Genomic DNA, 14566 nt, shown 5'->3' on the forward strand with positions numbered 1-14566 from the left:
TTCCTGCTCATTTGGTAAAAGTAATGCGCAATTTTTTACTGCTTTGCACGGAATAAAGTAGTGTGAAATACTACCATCAATCGCCTCTTAATTTATATCTGAATTGATTGAGAACTTCATTACAATTAAAATCATTTGAGGTCATTTGCCAAAAATATCTTACCTTTAAAAATTTAGCATTGATATTTTCGAAATATTCAATATAGTCTAAAATAATATAAATGTCAGAACCCTCGGTTATTGCAAATCTATTAACAATTTTGAAGATTTATTATAACGGGGACTCTACTGTTGTTAAGGTCTCGTCTTATGGATCAAAAGATTCCAGTTTCGAAAATCAATACCACCGAAAAATCACTTCATATAAGAATATAGCGCGGGTTAAATATTTCAACACCAGATGCTCTCCCGCTGGTATAGCGAGGAAGTTTACAGAGAGGAAAGCCAGCTTAGGTATTGACAGTATAATCTATTATTAGGTATTGTCCGCATTAAATTCTAGCGCAACATTTCAAAACAACTGTAATTTGTATTTAATGGTTTAGTTTATGAAATTTTGGTACAATTAAAGCATTCTTAGAAAATTTGCCTACGAACGAAAAAACAATCCCTCTTCTTGATTCAAAAGTGAGACAAATAATTTATGAAAGAGTGCGATCAGGAAAATATTAGATTAAATGAGAATTTTAACAAAACTATAAATCTTTACATTTGTTTGAGCAAATGATGGAATAGTTCAGATCTTTAAAACATTTCTTCTGGTCGTTTAATTCAGTTTTGTAAAATTAAAATTTTGGAATCTACAAAAAAAATCTATTGTGGGACGGATGTAATTTTGAACAGAGAAGAGGCGACCTGACACTTGAAAAGACGATTGCCTCTCCATAGTTCCACATCATACTATCTGGTGTATGTTTATGCCTACTGATTTCACTTGCACTAATGTCAAGATAAGTTTTCGTGGTCTAAATATTAAACCCACGACCTTCCACTCTAGAAACCGTGATTTCCAGAGCACCGCAACTCAGTCAACATTTTCTTGCTATTGATTCTACATTCATTACATTTCCCTCATATTGTCACTGCAAAGTAAGAAAATCGAAAGTATAGCACAACTATACTTAAGTTTAAAAAGTTTAAAGTTTCTAAAATATCGATGGATATACATTATTTATACAGCTATTAGGGGTACAATACAATTATTGTAAAATTGATTTTTTAAAAAATCAAATGCTGCGTGAAAAAGCGATTACATGCTGTCTGACAGTACAAATACAATACTGTGTACAAAGAAATTAAACAAAAGCTGACTGACAGACCTTCTTGAAACAACATATTCAATGTTGTTTCACTATTTCCCAACAACCATTTCTGGCGATTCAACAACGATATAGGCGTGTTGCTCAACTTATTAGATCAACATTGAGTTACTTTAAATAAAGAAAGAGGCGCCTCATTAGTCACCGTGAATGACTTCGCACTTTTCGTTTAGGTCACACCAGTCACTATTGATTGGCAGTATAATTTTCGTTCAGGCTGCGTTATTCACTGTTGACTGATGATACACATTAAAAAAATAGTATTCTTTAAATAAATTATATCGCTAAACTTCAACACATCAAGGAAATCGGATAGTGAGGGCTAGACGGAAAAGGACGTTAAAATAGGCTTAGCGCCTAACGTAATAAAAATAATGCAACAATCGTCCAAATTTATTTTATAAATAATTTTGCAGCAATTAATCCTCATAATTGTCATTATCATAACATTTCGAATCCACCTTGTACAGCTCTATATAATTGACACACATATTTTTATAACATTTTGTAAGCATGAAGTTCTTTAATTCAGACCGGTATTTCGAAAAGAAGCAGAAATGTAATGATACTGACAGCTATTAACATTGATTATTGAAAAGTTGTTAGAAAAATAAATCTGTACGGTGAAATTTCATTTCTTGAATTTATCTTAATTTCAACTCTCTCTCATCCAACTCTTTTGTTAGCTAATGAGTTAAATTAAGCTTACATCATGGTTCGGAAGTCAAAAGCAATGCTCGAAAAACGGGAATCTATGACAGTTGTTTTAAGACTACCTAAATAGTAAAAGGTATTCCTCACTTACCACAGAAAATGCTGAAAGAAAAAGAAACCTGAAAGCCATTCTTAAGAATTCAGCTTTTCTTATTTCGGATATTTCTGATTTACGAACGGACATGATGTTCTCGCAGAAGTATTCCTCCCAGGCATAAAATTTTAGCACCTAAATAAGAAGATGGTATTAAATTAGAAAGAGATTATGAACCCTATTTTAATAGAGAAACAATTGAACATTTTTTCGATACTTACTTTGATTCCTTGCAGGAACTCAGTGAGAATGCTTATTCTTTGACTTTTTTTACTCATTCCTTTGCTCTGTAAATAGGTAAATTGAATATTTTCAGTTTATCGATATAGTTTCATTTTTTGAAATCTGTTACTCATGAAACGTATTCAAAATATTTCCCTCCTTGATTTTTTTTTAAATCTTTGCATTTAGTATAATGGAATCAGTTCCTTCTAATTTGATGTACGTGTGTCTTACTAATTTAATTTAGGAATAAGTGTTTCGTCTAGCAATCATAAAAACACTGTTATGTTACAATAAAAGATACAGTCATGATTTCGATGACATGCCTGGCTATATTTACCTTATGATTTGATTCCACTTGACTTAAAATTAGTAAATTTTTATATATAGTTAAATTTGCCAAACATTTGGAAAATTAAAATTTCTACTAATAACGAAGAATAATTTGTGTATGTTTGTTAACGGTCTACATGCCAGTCATTTGACCTAGAGATTACTAAGCTCATATTTATTTTGGAAGGTAATCATGTACACCTTGTATTATTTCTTTTAAATTTTAGTTAAACATTTAATTAATTAAAAATTAAGCGAAATGTTGATGTTTTCCCGCGATAACTTCCAAAAATATTACTGTATAAAAATAGTTTTTGCATCATCGTAAGATTCACAAAATTACTTTTTTCAATGATACCATTTTTTTTTATTTTAATCAATTATTTAAAATATTTTTAGCATATTTTAAAACAATACGTTTTATATTGAAATGAACCCCAAATTTTTTTCATTGTTGCTGCTAATATCTCATCCTGGTCTTTTCTTTTTCTGTTGGTGACGGTCAAGATATGAAGATTCAACTTATTCTTTATTTTTGAATAGATTTTAATTGACGGCGCGCTTTTAATAAATTTTTTGTCGTATTTATAATTGCTATTTAATTCCCGAATCAAGCAATAGAGAAAATTCTTTAAGTATGTTCTTTTTTTAAATACTACAATTTTTCTTATATAATTCTACATATAAAGATATTGACAGAAAGAGATTTGCATAGAGCAATGGGGAGAACGGTGTAAAGTTTCTAAAATAGTATATGTTTAACGAAGTTCACGACTATCTTGCCGTGGTAGCAATTAAGACATAGTCGTCTAAAATATTTAATTGAAATTCATGGCAACCATTAATTTCAACGAACAATTTGGTCACCGTAGTGTTGGCAGAGTAAAATAAATAATTCATAAGTAAAATTTGATTTAAAAACATTTATCTCCATGAAAATGACTGCCTCGAATTAGACAAATAATCATGTTACTACAAAACAAGACATATAGTGATAACAAAATTCCTATGAGCTAGCCTTTCGGTAAAGCTGAAAAATCTGCCATCGTAAAAACAATTTTTTACCAATCCCACTTTTTGATATCTCCCCTGTAAATGAGCTTATAGTGCTAAGCCACTGACTTCTATCTTAATGGTTCTTCTCCAGTGTATTACATAAAATCATCTTCAGGAGAATACACAATCCTAATTTCGGGTTAAAAATACTGTTAATCTTATATAAGTAATTAATTAAATACTTTCGGCAATAATTTTTTTTTAAAATTTTGACAATAAGGAAAATCTTTCTTTCATATTTCATTCAATAAAATTTAGCTCGTTTTTATTCGCGAACAAAAATTCAAAAATATAATAAAACGCTTTCTTAGAAAAGTTACATTTTTATCAAAATGTCATTCTTTAATTCTCAAATGAACATCATTAAAAATCAGAAAATCTGACTTATAATTAAAATAAATAAAAAAGATAAACATACAAATGCACTCGAAGGAGTCTCTTATTCTCAATTTGTTTCTATCCTGTGGGTATGAGTGGAATTAAAATCAATGAATGCCAACATTATTTCATTACATCTAGCAAAATTTGCATTCTAATGAGATTAATAAAGCTCAAAATGTTTATTTAGTTTAAGAAAAAAATATAACTTTAATTGAAAAGCTCTCCATCACGACTAGTTTTCCGATATAATGTTTTTATTATCTCTTCGTCTGTTGCTATTCATTGAATTTTTTTAAAATTTATTCAGTAGATTTATAAGCTTATGCTCACTGGAGAGCGCAGTTTTTTTTTCTGTGAAGAAAATTAAATGTATCCTTAGATTCTTGATATACATGTAAATAGGATTTTAATGGAATTTATTCCGTAAATTTATAAATTTTGTCCACTGAAGAGATTAATTTTTTTTTCTGTCTAGGGAATTGACTGAATTCCAGGAATGGAAATAGGATTTCTATAGAATGTCATGCTTAAAATGAAAATAACGTTATTCGCAGAGAAATAATTAATTATTTGTTTAATTATTAAATATTTTTAAATATTCCAATTTCATCTGTTAAGAGTTTTATTTTGGATAAAATTAATGTTGCAAAATAGCTTTAAAAGAAGCTTTACAGAAATCAATGTGTAGTCTAAATATTTAAATGGATGATTTAATGACAGTATTTCAATTTTAATCTTAATAAAATAAAATGAAAATAAATTTAAATAAGAAATCTTTGTATATGTAACTGAATGGCTGATTTTTTTGTTTGCTTAAAATTCTGGAAATATCTTTATTTTTATAGTAATTGTGAGCGTATCGGAAAATAACGGAATTACTTCGAGAATATAAAGTTTTACTCGTTCATAAAGAAATCCACTCAAACATGAAATGAAATATTTAACATACAACCTCTGTGATTATGACAGTCAAACAACACATTCCAGATACTTTCGGCCATGCATACTTTTGTCGAACAATAAGCTCGTTGTACAACGATACTTACTTCTTATCAATAAGGAATTTACACAATTTGGCTCTTCCTCTAACATATTTCAGTTTTATTAATTGGTAATCTCTAATTTATCCGCATTTCAGCGTTTATCACTATCATGATTTTGATGTTCGGCTTACGTACCAGAATGAGGGACCCCGTTTCCACGATATAACAGCTAAGACACAGTTTTATTTTTAAATTTCTGCTTGATTTTCAAGGTATTCAAGAGGTTGATACGAAATCATTACACTACATGTTTGCTGATGATATTTGTTATCTATATCATATCCTTCTGTTATTTTATTCTTATATTACATATTGCTCTATTTTAATAAAAGCAATGATAGCTTTTAACTATGCCAGTAACTTCGCTATATATATATAATATATATATATATAAATATACACACTATCTTGACCTATTTCCACATTTCCATTTGTGACAGGTTTCGAGTGTAAGATTTTATAACTGCATCTAAGAACTTTGTTTTGTATTCTTTGCATATAAACTTAAAACAAATTCCCTCCTATTTGACTACTATTCTGTATGTAGCATCTTAGGGTACTTCGTTTTTAATCCTTCAGCTAAATTTTTATCTCCATGCAAGTTCATTCTTGAGTATAGTTTAAAAATATTTCCTTTTCATATCTATCTATTAATATTGAGTCTGGCGTGGCATTGTTAATGTTGATTATTGCATCAAAAACTCTAACAGATCAAAACAAACCTTGAGCCAATAAGTATTTTTAACGGGAATTAAGAAGTCAGACTTACCAGGCTAGAATCTTAACATATTAGAATCTTCCTTGCACAGGCAAAAAATCTTACATGAGCATTATAATATATAGTACAAACAAAAAATAATAATTATGAGTTAATGAGAGTACTGAAAACGCAGACAGCAATGAGTACCTGAAAATAGCTTGCACCCTGCTCCACTATAACATTCATGGGGATAAGAATCATAGCACTAGCTATTCCAACAAAGCAAGCGGCACCAAGATAGTACCAGAAAATATAAATTCCAGCAAGAAAACGAATTGGAGCTCCCCATACTTCAGTCATTACGCAAATCATTTGGAAAACATTATCGGAGTCGGTTGTGAGAAGTTGCTTGATGTTTTCTGATTGCTCGGAGACTTTAAGAGCCTGAAAAATAAAAGTAACTCACATTAAATTAAATTAAATCGGTTACGTTTAAAAAAGTGTCAATGCCCAAATCTATCAGTTTCACTACTTATTATATTATTTAAAAACAACTAGAGCAGTATTAAAAGAAGTTGCAATGCTCTCTTCTCAATAAATTCAAAGTCTGAATTTTTTAAAATAATCAGTGTAACGTATTTTAAAAGAATCGTGTATGAAAATTTCTTCGCTTAACCTGCGACAGCTGGCAAATTGATTCTTGGTATAGAAATCTTGGTATCACTTTTAATAATCCCATCTACTCACTATTCTTCATTACTTGCTGTTCTGAGAGCTAATTTAAATTATTTATTCAATCATGAATAATAAGAAGCAATTTCAGCTACACGAGTGTCAAAAGTATTGAGCATGGATGACAAAGAGTGAGATACAAGGTTTAGCAAGAATGCAACCATGAAATAAAGTAAAGGTGACAAAAATATCAGAATAATACCTGAAGCATTGACATAAGATATGATATCACACGTGACTGCATTATTTTTGTTAATAATACTTGTGATATTTCAAGTTCCATTTGATCTATCTTTTCTGAAATGTATTATCCTCAACAGCAATTATTCCTCAGTCATCATTTTCTAATTAAGAAGGTATTAATTGCTTTAGTTGCTTTTGCTGAATAATAGAAAACTGCTTTGAGTATTTGTTAAGGATTAGAGATGGCATAGATTGAAACTATGAAATCTCTTATTGTCTATCATCTTTTCAGGAATATTGACGTAATTTGAAGAAGAGGAGATTCGAATGGAAGAATTTTTTGTATGTATGTACAGTACAGCATGTACAGTTTGTTCGAGACTCCATATTACTCTGATGCAATTCAGGAGCATATAAAACAGAAGAGAACCAGCATGAGTGGTCTCCCTAAAACTGCCTCGCATACTTTCTAATAAACTTGTCATGCTGGAAAACCACTTACATGGCATTGGCATACAATAGTTATACGAAATATTAAATTTTGGCAGGAATTTAGCAATTTTACTGAATCTATCTTGTGATACTTGGCGAGATTTTTGGCGATTAAATCCTGGCATGCGTTAATAATATCCAAAAATCGAATTTCTTTTTTCACAAAATTGCACTTGTAGTAATAAATTTCCATACCGAATTCGATATATTTAAGTCCTGTTTTTGAGCTATCGGATTTACTTATTTCTCAAAGTACAAACCGACAGACGGTCAACGCGTAATGGGATTTCGTTTATACTAAGATGTTAAATCTGTGTACCGACTTTTATCTATCTAGCTCAGTTCATTTCATAGTTATCGTGTTAACTTATATTCAAACATACAGACGGACTTCCTCTCAACAGAATTTACTCGAAATTTGAAAGAAATCTGCAAATATAGTGTAAAGGAAGTATGCAAAATTTCAACCGTCTAGCTCAAATCGTTTTTGAGTTATCTTACAGACAGACAGACGGACATTTTTCGAAAATGTGTTTTTCGAACTGAGGAAGGTCTGAAATGTAAAGATTCGTCAAAATCTCGAGTCCGAATTTTTTACGATTACTATACTTTCTCTATACTACATATACGAGAAAGTAAAAATGATGGCTTTGCGCTCTGAAATCCTCAAAAAGTTCCCGAAAACAAGTACTTTTAAATCACCTACTGGTGCTTCTAAATCTAGTTTAGGAATGTAAATTTTATCTTTGATGTTACAGGACAGATGATTACTGAGAAATGTGCTTTTTATTTTGGACGACAGGTTGAGAATCTTTTATCATGCTTCTGTTCCAGGCCAGGGCAATTCGAAGGAATGTACTTCGTTTGCTTTGAAGTTAGTTCAAGCAACTTTTATCAGTCAAGAACCTTTTTTTCAGCAATTGCGAGGCATTGGTTTTTACCTTCCTGTTTTTTAAAATTTAAAATCACCATCCGGGGGGGGGGGGTCAATCACTATTACCATTTTAAAATGCCATTCTTACAGAAATATTTTTTTGGGGTATGCTAGGAATCTTTCACCAAAGGAAATGTGTCCCGTTGGCTTTTATTTCTTTTAAAGCAAACTGGTTCTTCTGTGAATCTGTATTGGCAAACGTTTAACTTAATTTATACAAAATATAATGAAAACATCTTCATGAGATTTTTATGAACTCTAAAATATAAATCTGTTGTATCTGTAATAATAGACCACTAGTGAGACTTAACTGATCTAAAGACGTAGAATATATAGCTATTTTTAGAAAAATGCAATTAGTGGAAATGGTCTATTACAAGAAAAATATGTATAGGAAATTCACTAATAGTTTGTATTGAAAGAAGTTTGCTTTTTCTTGATTAATATTATTTATTTAATAATGTTAACTGTAAAAAATAATTTTTGTCAGTTTACAATATTAGTTAATGCTATCTCTTTAATTGATTTAACTACCACTTTAATTATAATAACTTTTAATACTCAAATTTATTTTTCTGCTATAGTATACCACTCACTCTTGATTCACATTTAAGGGAAACCGCTTAACTGTATAATTTTATCTTATTATTAGAATGACACCCCATTCAAAAGTTAGGCCACCTTAAAAGTTAAACACCTTTCTTTTAAGCCTTAATGTCCGAATCAAAATATCAGCCATTATTTGAATATGCTGTACCTTAAGCACGATAATAATTTAAAAGTTTGCAAAAATAAGTCTTCATTTTTAAAATTAGTTTCTCATTATGCATTACACGCAAGATAAGAATAGATAAGCAATAAAACCCTAATGATTTCAGTTTAAGGATCTTATATGCACTCGTTAAATTAAACGCTGTGTATAAAAACCATCGACTCTAATAATAATTAAATTCAATTGAATAGGAACTTAGACCAAACCTTTTGAAAGACGGCATTCATTACAGCAGTTTTGATTCTTAAAGCACCCATTAGTCCATAATATTTTCTCTGCGAGTCGGCGAAAGAGGAAAAAACCAATGTAATGAAAAGAGCTGAAGCATAGAGATAATTGTGCCATTCCTGTCTTTCTTTCTCGTTATCTAGAAGAAGACTGCGAGGAAAAAAAATATTATCTCATAAAGGTTGGGCGTACACGGAATTACTTTAGCAATCAAATAAAGTGATCGTAAGTATTATCAAAAGGAAAGGACGTAATACCTCAGAATGCACACTGGCAGAAAGTAGAAGAGAGTGTAGACTACTTCCAAAATTGAAGCAAGAGTCAGGAACTTTTTAGAGATTCTTAATAGGATTGTAAATAAAGACTTTCCATTAGGATAAACATAACCGAAATTTCTTCTATTTCCATCCTGAGATTCGGATCTCTCATCCAAAAGGTTTTCTGTTGCTTCATCTTCCAAACATGGTGGCTTTCTGGAAAGGACTTTTAATTAATCTTATGATTATGAAGATTCATAAGTGCTTTTCAATTAAGGATTTTGTTGAGTTAATTAAAGGCAGATAAAAGGAATAATTAATTGTCGCGATTCAATAGCAAAATTAAAGGGCTTATTAGGTCTTAATTAATATTTCTCCAGCTCCCATTTTTACTGAAAGCATTTTCTGTGATACATGACTAAGTTTTTAACGCAAGATGCTTTTGTTTCGGATTAATTATGCTTGGAAATTTGAATAAGTAATCAGAATTACACTCACATGATACGCGAATATATTCATTTTTGAAGTAGTTTAGAATCTATTATTAATTATTATTTAATTCAAAATATTTAAAATGAATTCTTAACATTTTTTCATTCTCAGGTAATATTTGCCACCCAAGCATTTTTCTTTTGATTCGTTTTCAAAAGATTATAGCTTCACGAAAAGAATTTTCGATTAATCTTGCAATTATGATTCTGGAATCAAATGTATTTTTGTTGTAAGTTTTGTTGAGATAGTTAATAGTCCAGTCGAACTGTACTTTTTTCCTGAAAAATACATAGCACAATTTTATTGGCTTATGTCTTTCAGTTAACTTTCCCAAACAGGTCTCTAAGTTTTATGCTACCGTATAAGGAGTTTTAACATTTGTTTTACGAGTTTAAATAAAAAGCTATTAATCTAAGAAGAAATATTCAAATTACAATTGTAGATTTTAAAAATTTCTACACAGTGTTGTGTAAAACGTACCGGTAGCTTAATTAGATCAAACAAACTCTGTTCTATAGATGTAGCTCTATGATTTGAAATAACAGCATAATAGCTGATTTAAAAGACAAATAGCGGTAAATATTTTATTTGACAGGTAAGAAATGAAAATATATTAATTGCAACGATTTATTCTTAAGAAACGTTAAAAAGTATAATTCATGAGCGTAACGATCTTTGGAAATTGAAAACATTCTTCGTAATTAAGATTAAATAATGATTTAAAATTTAATTTTCAAATTTTTTGAATATCGACAATAATGACACCATTTGAAATCTTAGAACGATAGTTTTAAAACGGGCATTTTCTTTCAGTCCTTGGATTCTTACAGATAGTAAAGCACTTACAGTCATTTTTTGACGACTCCCTTTTTCTTTCCAACGAAGCTGAATTCTTCAGAGAATAATGCAAATATTAATCAGACATTTTTGCCAATTATTTTTTTCTACATAACATGCACATAAGTAGAATTTTATAAATTTTTCTCGAATTAAAAGAAAAGAAATTAATTTCTAAATTAGCAATTCTTAATTTTACTCCTGATATAATTAAGCTATTATTATATTTATCACTAATTTATAGATATTTTTGATATCTATGACTTTTTAGAAGTCCGTTTTGGATGCCCAATTCAACAGCATAAGCCAATGAAATCACGGTTATGAATTTTTTCTGCGTTTTACTAATTTTCATGACTGAGTTTTACTAATTTTGAGTGGACTATGATGGTAAGTAAGAAGAATGAGTTGTCGTCGTTGTTCAATAATAGCATTGGAGATTCAACCTAATTATTTATGTGGATACTTTTTATCCTGGAAGTACTTGAAATGATTTGAAAATACTCTTTTAAATTAAAATTTTCTTATTTTGGGTTGTAAATAATTGCCTATTTGAAATGGTAAACCAAAAGACTGTAAAGATATGTGAGGTTATTTTATATAGTTGAAATAAAAATCCTTAATAATTTTCCATTTTTTTCGAATAGTGTGAAAGATTTTAGCTTGCAAATGGTTTTTACATAAAGAAGTATAAACAGTTTTAAACAAGAAAAAAAAGTAAGAAAAACATTTTTTTGGCTAAATATAGAAATAACTTTAAACCAGTGGAGTGTTCTTTATTGTATACTTTCAAAATTTTGCATAATAATGAATCTTTAGTTGACCGATTGGACCACAAATTTCCATTTGGATGTTAAAATTATTTACCAAATTTCATTCATCTAGTTTATGCGCTTTTGAATGCGATGCTCCCCATAATGAACCAAATTTTATCTTTCATGGCCTGATGTTAATGTTTGACTGTTAGAGTACATAGAATTTACACTATGGGCAAGAGTTTGGGTGAGACTGATTGTTTTATTTAATACTTTGAGATACTCTTATATATATTCAGGATGTTTACTGTACTATTAAAAGAAAACAAAATCCAAACTTGTTGTTTTTCGGAAATTGCAAATAATAGTTGAAAGTTTAAATTCAATGCAGATATAAGTGTTCATTGGAAGCCCCTCCAAAAATAAGAACGATATTAAGGCGGTGTAACAGTCCATCCCATGCTTTTTCAGCATTTTTGATGTGAAGCTTTGAAAGCCTGCAGATATGCATGTCTTAAGTCAGCTAGTAGCGGTGAAACAGGCATCTGCTGTTTGATGCCCAATAAAAAAAAAATCAAATATTGCCATACAAGCATACCTGCATCCTTTCAAAACTTCACAGCAAGCATGCAGAAAAAATTGTACAATGAGTTATCGTACCGCTTCGATATCCCTCGCATTGAACACTTATAAATGTGTTGCGGGTTGCACTGAATACTTATAACTGTGTTTAGTTTAATTCTTCAATTATTATTTTTTACTTATTTCCGACGATCAATAAGGCTATACTTTGTTTTGTTTTCTTTTAACAGGCCTTCAAAATTGGAACATTCATTTATAATACCCTGTATTATGATATAAATAAAAACCTCTTTTGGATAAAATGAATAAAACCTATTTTGAATAAAACCAGAGCAAAATAAAAATAACATTCAATTTGGCATTGAAAGGAGATAATTAGATTTCATTTTTCTATTCCAACTGCTTTATCAGGAGCATCATTGATAAGAAATCAGACCGAAGATAAAAAAAAATTCAATGCACGGAAAAATTTCTAACTGTGATGCAATTTAATCTGGTGATTTGACATAATATAACAGCTGATTAATTCTCAAGATTGGTTGGCATGTCAGATGATGTTAGAGAAGATTTAGTATTTTATACTAGTTTTATTTAACCCATTTATTGTTTATAAGGATGGAATTTTGTAATCGTTTTTTCACCCACTCCCTGAAATAAAAGATTTTGTACACTTGTAGGTTCTTATGTACATTATATTATTACTTCCATAACTAATTATAAGTTGATGTACTATACATATAAATAAATTAAATTTTGATTACTATATAGAAATAAATTAAATTTACTAATTTAATTGTACTATACATATAAATAAATTGAATTTTGATTACTATATAGAAATAAATTAAATTTTGATTATTATATAGAAATAAATTAAATTTTGATTACTATATAGAAATAAATTAAATTTACTAATTTAATTTAATTGTACTATACATATAAATAAATTAAATTTTGATTACTATATAGAAATAAATTAAATTTACTAATTTAATTTAATTGTACTATACATATAAATAAATTGAATTTTGATTACTATATAGAAATAAATTAAATTTTGATTATGATATAGAAATAAATTAAATTTTGATTACTATATAGAAATGAATTACATTATTATTAATAAATTCTTTATTACATATGTATATATTTTCTTTTTTTAAAATGAAATATACAGAGATGAAACAAAAAAAAGATCGACCTCTAGTCTTTGATGAAACTCCACATTTTAAACAGCCGTGAGTTCGGAGAATGCATATTTCGAAAAATATTTTTTTTAGAATTATTGTGTTGAACGACATCCAGATATAGCTCAGAAATAAAACAAGCTAGATGGGTAAAATTTAGCATGCAGTCTTTTCCTCAAAATTGCATATTTCTATAAAATTTCGATCGAAATCTGCCTAAGGAAAATCTATATGCACATGTGAACATGATAATTCAAAAATGATATGAGCAAGAATGATGAAATTTGGTAAATGACTTTATAGCTAAAATTTGAACTGCATGAAATTTTAGATTAAGTCTGTCAAAGGCTTGCCATCGGTCTTGTTGTCTGCTATCTTGTTTATTCGAAGGTGTATACGTGGTAACTTGAAAACGCAACAAAAAGAGTGAAATTTAGCACGTGATATTTACACCAAAATTGTATATTTGAATTAAATTTCAGATTAAATCTATGAGAAGACTGTTTGCTTATCAGTATTCATATGAACACGATATGTCAAAAACATCACATTCAAGATAGATGAAGTTTGGTATTTGGTCTTCACATCAAAATAGTTGATCTATATTAAATTTGGACCCAGTTTTCAGCAAGAAATGGTTTAAAATGCACATTCCATTTTGTTAAGCATACAACGACGCTAAAAAATGCGCTTTATTGTATAAATATACTTAAACATCGAGGGCAGAATGCTCCAATTGTATGCTAATGGGAGTAGCACAACTGTCATTATACTAAGTAATAAAAGCTTCTCTCGCTTTGTGAATTTGTTCTGTAGAACACGATGTATTTTTAATACCATTATATTCTTCTTATCCACTCCGGGAGCACCTCAGAAATGGTAATGAAAAGCTTCCAGTATGGTGCTTGGTTATCGCTTCCATAGTGGGTACAATAATGGCTATTTTGCTCTTTGACCCCATCGTCGATGACGAGTCGTACCTCTATACGAGGTGTTAATGTATGTGTTGCTTTGTAATGGGAGATCTTATGTGTCTATTACAGTCCCCGATGCTATGAAAAATGGCTACTCCGTTATTTAATTTACTCCGGATGCCAAGGCAGGACGAGTAATTTTTGGCAACATTTCCTTTTCCTATTAATCGAAATAAGATTTATTGATATATAAAGGAACTGCAATTAAAATGACTGGAGAATTTCGCATTTCTTCATCAAAATTTCAATTTTAAAAAGATTCCATTTGGCCATTATTAG

The 14566-nt window shown here is 29.5% G+C and overlaps 1 protein-coding gene across 2 annotated transcripts in view; it reads right to left on the reverse strand.

The window, feature by feature from the left end:
- Positions 1–14566, reverse strand: part of LOC129958864 (multidrug resistance-associated protein 1-like) — a 58340-nt gene that overhangs the window by 30574 nt on the left and 13200 nt on the right. For both annotated transcript variants that reach the window (XM_056071586.1, XM_056071585.1), the window contains 5 exons: positions 9461–9676; positions 9182–9353; positions 6070–6306; positions 2349–2414; positions 2125–2262 (listed from right to left, as the gene is read on the reverse strand). In XM_056071586.1, coding sequence (XP_055927561.1) covers positions 2125–2262; positions 2349–2414; positions 6070–6306; positions 9182–9353; positions 9461–9676 — 829 coding nt within the window. The remainder of the gene's footprint in view (positions 1–2124; positions 2263–2348; positions 2415–6069; positions 6307–9181; positions 9354–9460; positions 9677–14566) is intronic.

The sequence above is a fragment of the Argiope bruennichi genome, chromosome X1 (genome assembly GCF_947563725.1).
Source record: "Argiope bruennichi chromosome X1, qqArgBrue1.1, whole genome shotgun sequence".
NCBI classification, from domain to species: Eukaryota; Metazoa; Arthropoda; class Arachnida; order Araneae; family Araneidae; genus Argiope; species Argiope bruennichi.